This window comes from Leucoraja erinacea, chromosome 7, assembly GCF_028641065.1.
Source record: "Leucoraja erinacea ecotype New England chromosome 7, Leri_hhj_1, whole genome shotgun sequence".
In the NCBI taxonomy this organism is placed as follows: Eukaryota; Metazoa; Chordata; class Chondrichthyes; order Rajiformes; family Rajidae; genus Leucoraja; species Leucoraja erinaceus.
Window position 1 is genome coordinate 26,389,514 of NC_073383.1, and position 15,969 is coordinate 26,405,482.

Below are 15,969 nucleotides of genomic sequence, written 5' to 3' on the forward strand. Positions count from 1 at the left end.
AGGATAAATCAATTCCAAGGCACTGGTGTAAAGCATTTTGGTCAACGAGAGTTGTTTTTAAATGTGCTATAGAAATAAAATTGACGACTTGACTTGAGTTACCATACAGTCATACTAGTAAAAAAGAACACAATACACAATAATTTTAACATAAACATCCACCACAGTGGAATCAACATTCCTCACTGTGATGGAAGGCAATAGTTCAGCCATCTTCCTCCTTTGTTTACCCATGGTGGTCGGGACCTTGAGCCCTCAGCACCATCAGATGTGCAGTTTCTTGTATCTACATTACAGTGGTGCTCGCACAAATGCAAGAGGGTACAGGGAGAGTAAAAACAAGGAACTGGTGATGCTGGTTTACACAAAAGTGCTGGAGTCACCCAGCAGATCAAGCAGCATAACAGGAAAACATGAATGGGTGACATTTCGGGTCGGGACACTTCTTCAGATTCTTTCTGAAAAAGGATCTGAAGAAAGCTGCCGACCTGAAATGTCACCCATCCATGTACTCCCGAGATGCTGCTTGACCTACTCCAGCACTTTGTGTCCAGGGGGCAGGGAGAGTTGAGAGGTAGGGGAGGGGGGGGGGGGGGGGGGGGGGGGGGGGAGGGGGGGCGGGTGTGGGTTCTAATTGGACCGTGCCCACTTCGAGGAAACCTGAGCAGATCCTGCATTAACCCTGCATTTTCCAATTAGTCCCGCATTTCCCCAGTTTCAATGCATTAAAACAAAGTGTAATTGGACAGGATATTTTAAACACACTAATCTTCTTTGCCGTGCTCACACTGCAACTTATCTACATGACGTCAGTAAATCTGTAACCAGATGGGTAGATCAGTATAAAAAGCAACCATTTGGTACTTTGCAACATCAACTTGCAATGAGACAGTACCATGTTTGCAGCAAACAAGCCCCAGCAACTCAAGCAAGGTCCCATTAATACTCCACTTTGCTCATCTTTAGCTTGGACCCTCTTTACCGAGATGATTGACAGAAAAATCAAACCGGTTGTTACACAATTCAAAGACCATGTTTTTTCCCCTGATTTTCCTAAAGTAATGCAAGCGGCTAACTGAGAAAGCAAATTAAGGGTTAATCCATCACTGAGCTTCATTTTATTATAAACTCAAAATATTTAAACGTCCTGCGATTTGACAAATTAAAGCTTTCAATTGGATTCATTCACATTTCCAGTTAAGACCTGTGATATAAAAATTGTTCTAATTTTCATTGAACTTCCATTGGACCGGAGAACAGTGATGGCAAATATATCTTCCAACGCTTTGGGGCAGGAATTTTCAGTTTGTAACGATGAACATGAGCAATTTTCAGCTCTGTTTCAACTTAAGTAATAAATGGCAGGTTTGCCTGATTATTTCCCCATGGGAAATAGGGCTGAGCAATGCAGATTTCTAAGGATGGGCAGGGTCCAGTAGGACAAGATTTTTTAAAATAGGAATCAAACAGTTGTCCAGTGGACTACAATGAGCCCCACCCAGTTCTCTATGTCCTCTCTCACATTTACCCGAGCACTGCTGTAATGCATGAACCAAACTGAAACTTGTTTTCTGAAATGAATGAACGGTATCGGAGCTGAACTACAACTAGAATCCATTGCCAAATGTCCTGATGTTGTAGGAGACACAAGAGATTGCAGATGCTGTAATATGGAGCAAAACAAACAAACTGCTGGATGAATTCAGAAGGTTTGGCAGCATCTGTGGAGGCAGAGGGACAGTCCACATTTTGGTTTGAGACCCTACATCAGGTTTGGGATTACACTCGCCTGAGGCCCTGTGAGTGTGGCCACAGGCTGGCCTGCCTGCCTGCCATGTCTACAGCACCACATCTGGACTCAAATATAGACTCGCCTCCGATCAATCTGAACCAGGCCTGAAAAACTGTGATTACAGCCCATGTGTTGCATTTATAACTGAAGGAACGCATTGAATTGTCTCATTATTTGACTCTTGTGACTGTGTTCGATACAATAATTAAATTAATTAGCGAAGTTATTTGGCAAACTAGAGATGACATCTGGTAAAACTCCTAGAAACCACAAATCATCAGAAACATGAAGACTGGGGCTTCTCTATATGCTGTAGTTCCCCAAAACGCAGCTGGCAACAATAAGATATTTCAGATACTAGATGTTGCTATTGGAAACTAAAAACCAGCCCACACAAAACATTTACTTTTGTAACACATGCTGAACATTACTTGATCGGTCCCCTTCCTTTTCTTCTTTTCCCTCTCACTGAACATTGGTTTCTGTGAATTCAAATGTTAGTTCTGTCCTCCATTATGACCCAGTGGCATTTGACGGAGTGGAATTTTATTGCTCCAGCTACCCAGGTTCAAATCTTATGTTCATGTCATGGGAGCAGAATTAGGCCATTCAGCCCATCGAATCTACTCTGACATTCAAACATGGCTAATCTATCTTTCCCTCCCAACGCCATCCTGCTGCCTTCTCCCCATAACCCTGACAGCCATGGTAGAGGTATGACTCATTGGATTTTTGTGCCTCATTCTGTTCCGCTACCATATTGAAACCATTTTTTTCTTTAATTATTATATCCAAGTTCCAGCTCCTTTAATCTCATTTAAAATCCTCAGTCTCCAACCCCACCAAGCTTCCATGAAAAACTTTCTATCAAGATATGCTTTTCTCTCTCAGTCTTGGCACTTGGTGAGATCGCGTTCATGATACTTTCAAGTGACATTGCAATTTATCATCTACATTCTCTTCTGATTTTGTCACCTCCTTTCTTGCCTCGATGCTGCGCTCTTTCTCTCTCCACTAACTGCTTCACCTTGCCATCTCACAGAGCTTGGTGACGCATCACCTTGTTAGTGGAAATAGCCATCTCCAATCACTTTCTTATATTTACTTTAGCCACAGCGTGGAAACAGGCCCTTCGACTCACTGAGTCCGCGCCCACCAGCGATCACCCGTATACTAGTACTATCCTACACACTAGGGACAACTTACAATTTACAGAAACCAATTAACTTACAAACCTGTACATCTTTGAAGTGTGGAAGGAAATCAGAGCAGCTGGAGAAAACCCCATGCCGTCACAGGGAGAACGTACAAACTCCGTACATGCAGCACCCATAGTCAGGATTGAACTTGGGTCTCTGTAAAGCAGCAACTCTACCGCTACGCCACTGTGCCAAATTGTCTCCATTTGCCCGACCCTCACTTTGGATGATATTCACATTTGTCTCCCTTGAGTGTTGAGTTTAATAGTCAGAATGTCACGTTGCAGCTTCATAAAACTTAAATGAGGCCGCCTTTGGAGTAATGTGTGCAGTTCTGGTTGCCCCAGTACGGGAAGGATGTGGAAGCTTTGGAGAGGATGCAGGAGAAGTTCACCAGAATGATGCCTGGATTAGAAGGTATCAAAAGTGGAAAAGTGGATTGTTTTCCCTGGCGCGTCAGAGGCTGAGACCAAATAGAAGTATATAAAATTATGAGGTGTAGATAGGGTAGACAGTCAGAACCTTTCTCCTAGTGTGGAAATGTCAATGACTAGAGGGCATAACTTTAAGATGATAGGGGCAAAGTTTATAAGAGATGTGCAGGGCAAGTTTTTTTTAATGCAGAGTGATGAGTGATGCTCTGCCAGGGGTAGTGGTGAAGAGAGAAACAATAATGGGATTTAAAAGGCTTTTGGATAGGCACATGGATATGCAGGGAATGGAAGGATATGGATCACATGCAGGCAGAGGACATTAATTTAACTGGCATCAAGTTTAGCACGAGCATTTGGAAATGAAATGTTTTTATATGCTGTACTATTCTAATATAAATGCAAACTGTTCTTTGCTACATAAAGAACAATTAACACTTGGACTTGGTGGGACAGACAGATTAGTGAAGATGAAATAGCCTAAAGTAATTTATAAATGAATTGGGTACAGTGTGACCATGATAGGACAAGTGAGTAAATTGGGCCAAATGTCGTTCCTTAGCTGAGCACAGCTTGTGATCCAGTGAATATTGATTCAGTTGTTCGACATACTTTAAAATTCACTACCCGACTTTGCAATTTTCCCTTAAGGAGGAAAAAACAAACTGCTGGAAGAAGTGGGTCAAGCAGCATCTGTGGAAGATAAAAGAGAGGTGAAGGGTTAAGACAGGGACTGGTGGGCAGCAGTTAGATCAAGGAGGGGTGAAGGAAGATGGGCAGAAGAACCAAGATGGGGAGATGGGTGTGGTCAGGAGGAGAGACTCAGAGGTCGGAGAGTGATAGGTGGAAGTAGACAAAGGGAATAAAATACGGTTTGAATCAGATGGGGAGAGGGAGGGTAGGTGAAGTTCGAGACAGAGGTTGGAGGTGATAAGCAGGTACACAAAAGCTACAAGTGTTGGAATCTGACAAAAAAGGTGATAGTGGGAACCATTAAAGGAAAGATGATAGGCAGATGGACCAGAGGTGGGTGAAGCATGTCACAGAATGGCATCAGGAGGGGGATGGTGACAAAAATAGGTGCTGGGTTGACTGGAGGTGAGGGTGTGGGAAAGGGAACAAAATGGGTGAAGGGAAGGTAGATCTATAGGAGAGATAGTGTAATGCAGGAGGTAAAGGTTAATTGAAAATGGAAAAGTAAATGCTCATATCATTGGGTTGTAGACTACCCAGACAGAATGTGAGGTGTTGTGCCTCTACTTTGAGCTTCACCCTTGCAGTGGAGGCCAAGACCCTCAGACCAGTGTGGGTAGGGGGAAGTAGAGTGAAATGGCATGGAACCGCAAGCTAGAACTTAGTACAGCAAAGGAACAGACCCTTCGGCCACATGTTTGTGCTGAACATGATGCCATTAAACTGATCTCATCAGCCTGTGCATGATCCTCTACTCCCCGCACTCTCATGTGCCCATCTAAAAGCCTCATAAATGCCCTTATCATATCTGCCTCCACCACCACCCCTGGTAATGCATTTCAGGCACCACTACTCTCTCTGGAAAAGACTTGCCTGGCACATCTCCATTAAATCTTCTCCCTCTTTCCCCTTATAGCTATGCCCTCTAGTATTGGACATTTCCAACCTGGGAAAAAAAGGTTCTGACTGTCTCCCCTATCTATGCCTCTCATAATTTTATATATCAATGGGACGATGGTGGAGAGAGTCAAAATCTTGAAATTTCCGGGGCGTGCATATTTCCGAAGATCTTTCCTGGACCCAGCACACTGATGCAATTATAAGGACAGCACATCAGCTTCCTGAGAAGATTACGGAAATTCGATATGTCAAAGAGGGTTCTCTTGAACTTCTACAGGTGCACAGTAGAGAGCACATTGTCAGGATGCATCAATGTCCGGGGAGGGGATAGAGGGGGAGAGAAGGGGAGAGAAGGAGTGGGGACACTTTTAAGAAGCCAGACGACTTTTAATAAAGTTTAGCGGGCATTTAACATGACTGGTCAGTTTTCCTTGTTTCTGAAAACTCGATTCAGAATCAGAATCAGAATGCTTTATTGTCATTGCATGTGTCACATACAACGAGATTACTGTGTCTCTCCATTTAAAAGAACTTCAAACATTCCCATACATACTTTTTACACTCTCTCCCTCCCCAAACCCACCCATGGATTCACATTTACATAAATTAACACTGTCTCCCACCCCACCCTCCTTCCTCATAACCCGCTCCCGAGACAGAGTTCAGTTCCAAGATTGCTGATGGGTAAAAGCTGTTCTTGAGTCTGGCAGTGCGTGACTTTAGCGACCTGTACCTTTTTCCTGAATGCAGCAGTGTGAAAAGGTAACAAGGATGTGTAATGTCTTTCACGATATTACAGGTCCTGCTGCGGCATCTGGAGTGGTAAATGTTCTCCAGAGGGGGCAGGGGGAGTCCAATGATACCCTGGGCAGTTTTTATCACCAATAAGCCAATTAAAATGCCCGGTCATCAAAGGAGATTGCCTACGGCTACCTCGACTGCCTATAACTACATAGCCACCCCACAACCACTGCACTACAAGTTCTAAAGAACGAAGCAGACCAATTTTTACTCGTGGAAAATTTTCCTAGACCAAACTGAAGCCGCGAGTATGCGGGAACTTCCCTCGAGCATGAAAGAGACTAACAGTGACATCCTAGGACCACTCGTCGACCATGCTGAAGGTTTGAGTCGAGTGCAAATTCTTCTAAACTCGCAAATTAGGACCCCGCAGTGGGACAAGCCCTAATGGTCACTGCGGACAGAGAGAAGGCACTCTGCATACTGAAAGCCTGATCTGTGAGCACAGCAGGAGCACTGAATGCAGTAGACAACATTGGAGGTGGTGCACATAGAAACATAGAAATTAGGTGCAGGAGTAGGCCATTCGGCCCTTCGAGCCTGCACCGCCATTCAATATGATCATGGCTGATCATCCAACTCAGTATCCCGTACCTGCCTTCTCTCCATACCCTCTGATCCCCTTAGCCACAAGAGCCACATCTAACTCCCTCTTAAATATAGCTAATGAACTGGCCTCGACTACCCTCTGTGGCAGAGAGTTCCAGAGACTCACCACTCTCTGTGTGAAAAAAGTTCTTCTCATCGCGGTTTTAAAGGATTTCCCCCTTATCCTTAAGCTGTGACCCCTTGTCCTGGACTTCCCCAACATCGGGAGCAATCGGGAGTTCATGAATACAAGTACATGAATACTTCCCTCCCTTGAAGTCCTGATTAGGTCTCTGATGGAGATGAGGGTGGAGGTGTAGGAATAAATGTTATAACCCATTGGTATTAACATTGTAGTTTTAATTTCAGGTTGCTTTTACCCCCTATGTTCCCCCCACAGATGCTGCCTGACCCACTGAGTTCATCCAGCCGTTTGTTTTCTGCTCCAGCTTCCAGCATCTGCAGTCTCTTGTGTCTCCGTTTTACAAGTCATGCATTCTCTTTCAACCACAAAATAACACCCTCTGAAGAAAGAACAGCAGTATTTACTAGCAATCTTGGACATACTTCACACACCGAGTTCATTCCACTTTGCAGCTGCCAAAATGGGTGAAGACACAGAAACACACCCAAAAATTCACTAGATTATTTGTCGCTTAGAACTCCAAAATGAGTTGTACAGGATCTTACTTTCTCGTTTAACAACTGACCAAAAATGCATGGAGCAAACTTGAAGGAGATTCAGAAACAAGGAACTGCAGATTCTGGTTTACACAAAAGGGCAGAAAGTGCTGGAGTAACTCAGTGGGTCAGGCAGCATCTGTAGTTTAATTTAGTTTAGAGATACAGCGCAGCAACAGGCCTCAGCGATCCCTGTATACTAGCACTATCCTACACACACTCGGGACAATGTACAATTATACCAAGCCAATTAACCTACAAACCTGTGTGTCTTTGGAGTGCGGGAGGAAACCGGAGAAAACCCACATAGGTCACGGGGAGAATGTACAAACTCCATGCAGATAAGCACCCAGAGTCAGGATCGAACCTAGGTCTATGGTACTGTAAGGCACAGCTCTACCGCTGCAACACCGTGCCACCCTACCCTCTCATAAAACATGGATAGGTGGTGCTTTGGGTCAGGCCCCTTCTTCAGATTGATAGAAATTTCATACTGATTCGGTCTGAAGAAATGACCCGACCCGAAACGCTACCTGTCCATGTTCTCCAGAGTGTGGCCTGACCTGCTGTTATTCCAGCACTTTGTGACCTTTTCAAGGAGATACAGACAGGTTATGGAATGGGTACATAGGTGGCAGCTGAGAAGTGAAGTGTTACATTTTGGTAGGATGAATGAAAAGAGGTAATATAAACCAGGTGGCACAATTCAAATGCAGGTATAAGGTCAAAGAGATCTCAGTATATGGGCATAGTCTTTGAAAGTGGCAGGGCAGCTTGAAAAACGGGTTTAAAAGTATATGGGCTTTATAAATAAAGGTATATAGGACAAGAGCACGAAGGTCATGATGAACCTTTATGAAACATTAGTTCAGCCACAGTTAGTGCCTCAGGTTCTGGGCACCATACTCCAGGAAAGATGTGAAGGATTTGAAAGGAGTTCAGAAGAGATTTAGCAAAATGGTTCCTGGATGAAGAATTTCAGCCATTTCAGATATGTGAAATCTACTTCTCTTTCCACAGTTGTTGCCTGGCCTGCTGAGTGCTACCAGCACTTTTTGTTTTCATTTCCATCGTCGGGTATCTGCAGTTTTTTAGAATTTCAATTATTTTTGTGAATTAACTGGAGAAGCTAGGGTGAATCTCCATGGGACAGAGGAGGTTGCAAAGAGATTTGATGGAGATAATTGGAATCATAAAGAGGTATAACTTCTCCCATTGGTGATGAGACTCCTAACGTGGCCAATCTGGACTTCTTTTGAAACTTTGCAATGGGCAACTACCACAACTTTGTTTCTTGTGAACATATATTGTTTCTACTGTTGAAATTGCAGAGCACCACCTTAGAGAAACAGTTGTAAATCCTTTCTGGGCAATTGCTAGCAGGTAAGGAATATATTCAGAAACAATGAACTGCAGATGCTGGTTTACACAAAAGGACACAAAGTGCTGGAGTAACTCAGCGGGTCAGGCAGCATCACTGGAGACACGGATAGGTGATGTTTTGGCCTGGAAAGGGGGGGGGGGGGGGGCATGAAAGGGATGAATATATACAGGTATTCCTCGAATTACAGTTAATTTATGAGATTTTGCTTAAGTGCCAGTGGCTCTGAGGTAAAATACTACAATTTGTAAAGCTATAACTATAACAAACTATAACAAATTGTGCACAGTTCTCTGTGTATTGGAATAGATTGCACTAAACCTTCCATACTGTATTTTGCTCAACCTGTTCAATTTAGGAACTTCACTTAATATATATTGTGTCACTGCAAATTCCTCAAAATCCACTGGATTAGCAAACCAACATTAGAGCACTAATCACAAGAGACCATTTCAAATGATCATAAGATCATAAGTGATGGGAGCAGAATGTTGCCATTCGGCCCATCAAGTCTACCCCGCCATTCAATCATGGCTGATCTGTCTCTTCCTCCGGTCTTTTCCCCACAACCTCTGACACCCGCACTAATCAAGAATCTATCTATCTCTGCCTTAAACTTATCCACTGACTTGGCCTCCAATGCCTTCTGTAGAAAATAATTCCCCACCCTTGATTCAGCATTGAATCGTTAACAACGAGGATGGAGGACTGGGAATGGAACATTTAGACGTTTGAGCCTACCCGGAAGTGGCGGCGCTGGTGAACGGCAGCGGCTCGCCTGCAGTCCATTTGTCTTTACTTTTTTGTGTTGTTTTTTTTTCGTTTTGTCTAGTTACGTTTTTGGTTTTAAGGTTGTGTTTATGTGTGGGGGGGGGGGGGGGGGGGGGAATACGACTTTTTTGTCTGCTGTCTCCCCCTTTGGAGAAATTCAACTTTTTTGTCGTATCCCCCTTCTCTGCCTCCGTCTGCGCTGAGGCCTAATGGCGGAGCTGGTGACCTCAAGGCTCCGGAGGCAGCCAGTCAGGACTCGCCCTGGGCTCGCTCCCGTGAAGGCGGCCCAGCTCGGGGCTGGAACTGCGCTCCCGTGAGGGGCTGTGACGCTCCCGTGAGGGCGGCCTGGCGAGGGGCTGAGACTCTCCCGTGAGGGGCTGTGGCACTCCCGTCGGAGCGGCCCAGCCCGAGGGTGGAACGGCACTCCCGGAACGGCACTCCCGTTGGAGTGGCCCAGCCCGAGGGTGGAACGGCACTCCCGTGAGGGCGATCCGGCTTGGGGCTGGAACGGTGCTCCGGTGGCTGGGACGGCGTTCTGGCGGCGGTGATCTGAGTCCTGGGTTCAGCCGCGGGCCAGCGGCCGCGTCCGATGGACTGGAGGGCGGCAGCTTCGACCACCCCAGGCCGCGGTGTTTGAGCCGGCCCGTTTGCGGGGTTCGGTGAGCCGCGGGACTGTCTGTGCCATCGCCTGGTGGGGAATCGCCTCAGCACAGAGGGAGAAGAGGAGGAAAGAGACAGTAACCCTAAGATTTTTGCCTCCACCACAGTGAGGAGGTGCTTGGAGGATACACTGTGGTGGATGTTAATTTGTGTTTATTGTTGTTTATTTTTGTATGATTATATGTATGACTGCAGGCACGAAGTTTTGTTCAGACCGTAAGGTCTGAATGACAATAAAGGTATTCAATTCAATTCAATTCAATTCAATTCAACCCTGCCGTTCAATATGTATGCGGCTGGATGCACAGCCCACATCTCCTCTGCAGTGCCGGTTCCTCCGAGCCCCCAATTCCTTGATGATTCAAACATTTATCTACTTCCTCTTTAAATACCTGCAATGATCTAACCTCCCCAACTCTTTGGGGTAAGAATTCCAGAGATCCACCAACCTCTGCGAAAAGTTCATTCGCACTCTTGCCCCCTAATTAAATACCTGCAATGATCTGTTGTGCCATTCTTATAAGTTTTCAATAAGGTTACCCCTAATTCTTCTAAACTCCAAAGTAGAGGAATGTGCGGTAATTTATTTTAGTTGATTGTGTCAGCACAACCTTCCCAGCAGAGAATCAGTCCAGTGAATCTCTTTCAGGCTGCCTCCTATAAGAAAACGGATGTAGAAAGTTCTGAAAATTATAAGATGAGTAATTTGTAATGTGTTTAACCCAAGAGCTTATGTACTGGGAAAGCACGATGGGAAAAGATGGCAACATAGTGAAGTCAACTTAAGGATGTTATGGAAAGACGCTAAGTAGATTTATCAGGTGCAGCAAGAGAATGGAGCGGCTGGGAATACTCTGGAATTTAGAAGGATGAGAGGGAATCTTATTGAAACATATAAGATTATTAGGGGTTTGGACATGCTAGAGGCAGGAAACATGTTCCTGATGTTGGGGGAGTCCAGAACCAGGGGTCACAGTTTAAGAATAAGGGGTAAGGCATTTAGAACGGAGATGAGGAAACACTTTTTCACACTGAGAGTTATGAGTTTGTGGAATTCTCTGCCTCAGAGGGCAGTGGAGGCCGGTTCTCAGGATACTTTCAAGAGAAAGCTTGATAGGGCTCTTAAAGATAGCAGAGTCAGGGGATATGGGGAGAAGGTAGGATTGTGGATGATCAGTCATGATCACATTGAATGGCGGTGCTGGCTCGAAGGGCCAAATGGCGTACTCATGCACCTATTGTCTAAATTCCACATGTAACAGGAAATAGAGGTGTCCTTTATTGTACCTATTTGTCAGGTAAATGGAATAAATATTTTCTAATAATATTAGGAAACAGAAGGTTAAACATTGATTAATGGTGAATTATTTCATAGGTGTAAAACACACATCACCACATGCATCACGGAAATATAAAAATGCAGTAGGTGCTGCGAATCTTTCAATCGCTTTGGATTCTCTCAGAGTGTTTCTTGTGCATACTGTTAAGGCTTTGAATAAACGAACTTGTTTGAGAAACTCACCATTGCTCCATGAGATGTTCTTTGTGTCTGTTCCTATCTAAGCCGTATTTAAGAGGACAACTGGGCCTCACGTGAAAGACAGATTCGAGGTACAGGTTGACACAAAATTCCCTTCAACAGAGACCAAAACTGTGCACAGTATCTCAGGTGCCTTTATAATTGAGACAATAGTTCCCCATTTCTAAACTCCAACCTTTTTGCTATTAGGACCATTGGGCCATTTGGCTTCTGAACCACTCGATACACCTGCCTTCATGTACAAGAATTATTAGATCCCTCTCTACTTTATTCATCTGCAGTCAGCCTTCATTTGGATGATAGTCTGCCTTTGGATTCCTCGTACCAAAGTACAAAACCTCACACTTTTCCACACTAAAAGCTCCATTTGACAAATTTGTACCTGCTCACTCCACCTAACGTAGTTTCTGATTCCTAATGTCCATATCACAATATGCCCTCCCACCTATTTGTGTGACATCAGCAAATGTAGATACGCTTCCTCCAGTCATTAATATCAGTTGTAAATCATTAAAGGCCCTGTACTGACCATTAATATAAATTGTAAATAATTAAATGCCAAGCACCGATTCAGCCTGAAAAAGTTTATTTTGACTGTCTTTTATGCAATAAGCAATCATCAATCTGTGTTAACACACTTCCCTGAGTGCCATGTACTCTTGCACTAGCTGTTTATTTGATACCTTGCCAAATGCCTTCTGAAAATACGTTCCCCTCCATCAGTTCTGCAAGATTCAAATGTGAAGAATACCAGCAACTTTGTCAAAGTTGCATAAGATGGTCAGCTGGTTGCGTTAAACAGGCCACTTTGTTCCTATGCCCAACACAAGATTCATGAAACAGACACTCTGGTTCTGTCATAGGAAGAGGAAAAGATTCAGCTGTGTTTCAAAAACACCCCAACGTTCTTACTGAATGTGATCCCTGGGCCACATGACCCAAACTGAAGAAAGAACATTGAAGATTCACAGAGAACCTCATTATTCATTTATTGACTTTTTTGTTTTTCACATATTATAGATGTGCATTGTGCTCACAGGCGTGTTAAGCTGCTGTAAGTAGGAATTGCTTTGTTCCGTTGTCAGTGCATATAACTATTTAGCACTAAAAATAGACACAAAATACTGGAGTAACTCAGCGGAACAGGCAGCATCTCTGGATAGAAGGAATGGATGACGTTTCGGGATGAGACCCTTCTTCAGTTACTCCAGCAATTTGTGTCTATCTTCGGTGTAAACTAGCATCTGCAGTTCCTTCCTGAACAATTTAAGACTATTGACTCTTGATTTGACGTTTAAAGCTTGTGTTCCGATGTCAAGAGCAAAGATACTTGAGCGGAGATCATTGGTCAAGAGTGTACACGGCAGAGGTTCTAGAATTATGGACGCGGCCCAGATCATCACGCAAACCAACCTCCCTTCCATTGACTCCATCTACACCACGTTGCCTCGGGAAGGTCTCCAGCATATTCAAAGACGAATCTCACCCTGGACACTCCCTCTTCTTCCCTCTCCTTCCCTCTCCCATGAGGCAAGAGGTACAGAAGCGTGAAAACGCACACCTGCAGGTTCAGGGACAGTTTCATCCCACCTGTTATCAGGCAACTGAACTATCCCATCACCAATGAGAGAGTGAGCCTGAGCTACCATCTACCTCATTGGAGACCCTCGGACTATCTTTAATCAAACATTACTGAACTTTATCTTGCAGTGAAAGTTATTCCCTTTATCCTGTATCTGTACACAGTGGACAGTTTGATTGTAATCATGTATTATTTTTTCACTGACTGGATAGCTCACAAAAAAAAAGCTTATCACGGTACCTCGATGCCTGTGGCAAAAATCAAAACTAAACTTAACTAAATTAAATTAAACTAAACTAATTGGCAGAGGGAGCACAGCTCATCACATTATACTCACTTCCCTTTCTCACCCAAGCATTTCCTGCCCCACTTGTTCCCATCAGTTGGGGCAAGGTCCCAATATTAGGCTTCATCTGCCACCTCAGAACCCACAGAACATTCGTGAAGGCATAAATGAAAAGCTAAAAAATAAACCTGGTATTAATTTACACCCACGCAACATAAAAATCAATATTAGTTAGTATAGGAAAGATTTGTGATATGAAGGAAGTGTTCACAGGTTATAACAACGTAGCTCTACTCTGGAAGTTCCCGCTCACAAGGACACACAAACTGGAATGCACGTGAAGTTAAAGGCTTTATTTTAGCATGGGTGCAATCCTCTCATATTTCATGATGGGAGGAGCTGGAATGTGGTTAACAAGATCAGGTATCATCACAAATCTTAATGGAACCAATTTTGTGGCCATCCACGAACACAACACAAAGAGAACAACTAATTCAGAAAGTGTACACAAGACTGTGCCAGGAATTTATTTTCAAACTTCCTGACATGATACATTGAAATAACCTTGGGGAGAAAATAACATTCCAGCACACTCCAAGCTGCGTTAAGCCTTCCCATCCTCAGACCTTTAGCGTATGTTTAATATATATATAAACTCACCCTAATCTACTGGAAATAATTCACAGTTAAATACAGAAAGTGCAAAGCTTCAAATTTATAATATCCTTTCCAAGGGATTTAATTGCCTGAAAGGCTTTACAGATTAATATTCAGCTGAAGAAAAGTTGTTTGTTTAACATTCATTTTGCACTCTTTTTCCTTCACAACTCTTGAAGTCAAAGGACTAGACCACTCCTGACTACAAATCCACAATTTTTCAGATCATTAGAAGCCACCAACACGTAAACGTTTACATTTTCAGCTACAACTTCCCTTTGAGAAAGCTCGTCTGTTCTTGCATGACCAGAGCTCTCATCATCTCACACAGAATATAAAGACTGAATAACTGACCGCGAGACCGAATAACTGACCTCTGCAACTCCAACAGCAGCAGTGACATTTTGTCAGAATTCTTTTAAGGGAGCAGTGACATGGACAACACTCCTTGCCAGCTCTCATGCTGCCTCAGTACTTCTCATCGCAGATCAGCACTTCATTCCTAATGGCTACGCACAGCAGTTGTTAGACGGAGCTGCAGTCACCACCAACTGCTCTCTTAGTTCTGCTGAACTGAGTAATGACTAAAGCACATCCCAGCTGAGGGTGGAGCCATGCACAGGCAGCTTTAGAAAGCTGGCATTAGCAAATCAGTGCAAACAGTGACAAATAAACAAACAACTTATAACAGTCACACCTACAGACTGAATCAATCACCACACTTCACTGATCAATCATTTACAACAGGGTTACCTTTCAACCTTTCACCATTCATCACCAAGCACCGCTAATTCTATTTTTTTTTAAACATAATATTTTATCGTGAATTAAAATATATAATAAAAGCTCAATTCAATATTTGTGCTTAAAGATTTATTTAAATTTCTTAACTCTGCAGCTTGACTTAGAAATGTTCCAGTCAGGAACTCATTGTGGTACGATCTTAGAAAATGAATGTGTTTTTAAGCACAGAAATAAAAGTGTTTGAGGAACCCAGCTGGTCAGGCAGCATCTGTGGAGGGAATGGACAGATGAGGTTCTTCAAGCTGATTGTAGTGAGGGAGAGAGCTGGAAAAGAGAGGTGGGCTGGGACAAAGATAGACACAAAATGCTGCAGTAACTCAGCGGGATAGGCAGCATCTCTGGATAGAAGGAATGGGTAATGTTTTAGGTAGAGAACCTTCTTCAGACAGGGGAGAGGGAGAGAGACATCAATGGGGGTGAGATCAAGGAAAATGTAGAATAGATCATTGTTAGCTAGGAGAAGGTGACACCAATGCATACAGAGATTTAAATAAAAAGCCCAGCAAGTGATAGGTGGATACAGGTGGTGGGGGGTGACTAAAAGGTGGGCAAAGTACGTGACAAAGGCTGGCAGTGAAAAATGTGATACAAGGGTATCAGGTCAGCAGAGGAGGAGGGAAATGTAAACCTGGTGGGACAGTTCAGGGTGAAAGGGGATAGGGGATGGGGGTGGGGGGATAAAAGGGAAATGTGGGACAGGGATAGGAGATGAATCTCTTGTGTTTTTATCCATGGTACGTGTTGAGTGTGCAGGTACTATTGAAAGCACACGATCACACTTTGGAAGATCCAACATGTCCCTGACCTTGAATTACACCGTTGGAAAACTTGTGGGGCACAAACTCTACAGACCTGGATCTGTTGAATTTCCGGTTATACTTTATTGGTGAGAGTGGAAGCTGGCCTTCACTTCCCATTCACTTTGGTAGGAGGACTGTACATGTGCCTGGCCGACACTTGACAATGCGGGCAGAGTTCCAGCAATACGGGCATGTTGGCTCTTAGACCGAGAATCTGGTCCATTGCAAAATGTTCATGACGCGGCAATCAATTGGGTAACATTACTCTGAGAAAAGTCAAACCCATTCATAGCATGAGAGCAACAACACTGGGGTGGCGGCAGAGTTGCTGCCTTACAACGTCCAACATCCGAGTTCAATCCTGACTACGGGTGTTGTCTGTACGGAGTTTGTACGTTCTCCC

General features: G+C 43.9%; 1 protein-coding gene across 5 annotated transcripts in view; it reads right to left on the bottom strand.

Annotated features, from left to right (window-relative positions):
- The window catches only part of kalrna (kalirin RhoGEF kinase a), a 584,657-nt gene that overhangs the window by 114,374 nt on the left and 454,314 nt on the right, over positions 1 to 15,969 (bottom strand). Inside the window, exons 1-2 of one of the 5 annotated variants that reach the window (XM_055638049.1) lie at positions 14,337 to 14,472; positions 13,357 to 13,480 (exon numbers count right to left, since the gene is read on the bottom strand). The exons of 3 other annotated variants lie outside the window; for them this stretch is intronic. In XM_055638049.1, the coding sequence (XP_055494024.1) occupies positions 13,357 to 13,432 (76 nt within the window). In that variant the 5' untranslated portion in view covers positions 13,433 to 13,480; positions 14,337 to 14,472. Of the gene's footprint in view, positions 1 to 13,356; positions 13,481 to 14,336; positions 14,548 to 15,969 lie in introns of those variants that run through there. One more of the 5 variants, XM_055638047.1, reaches the window with a different exon arrangement.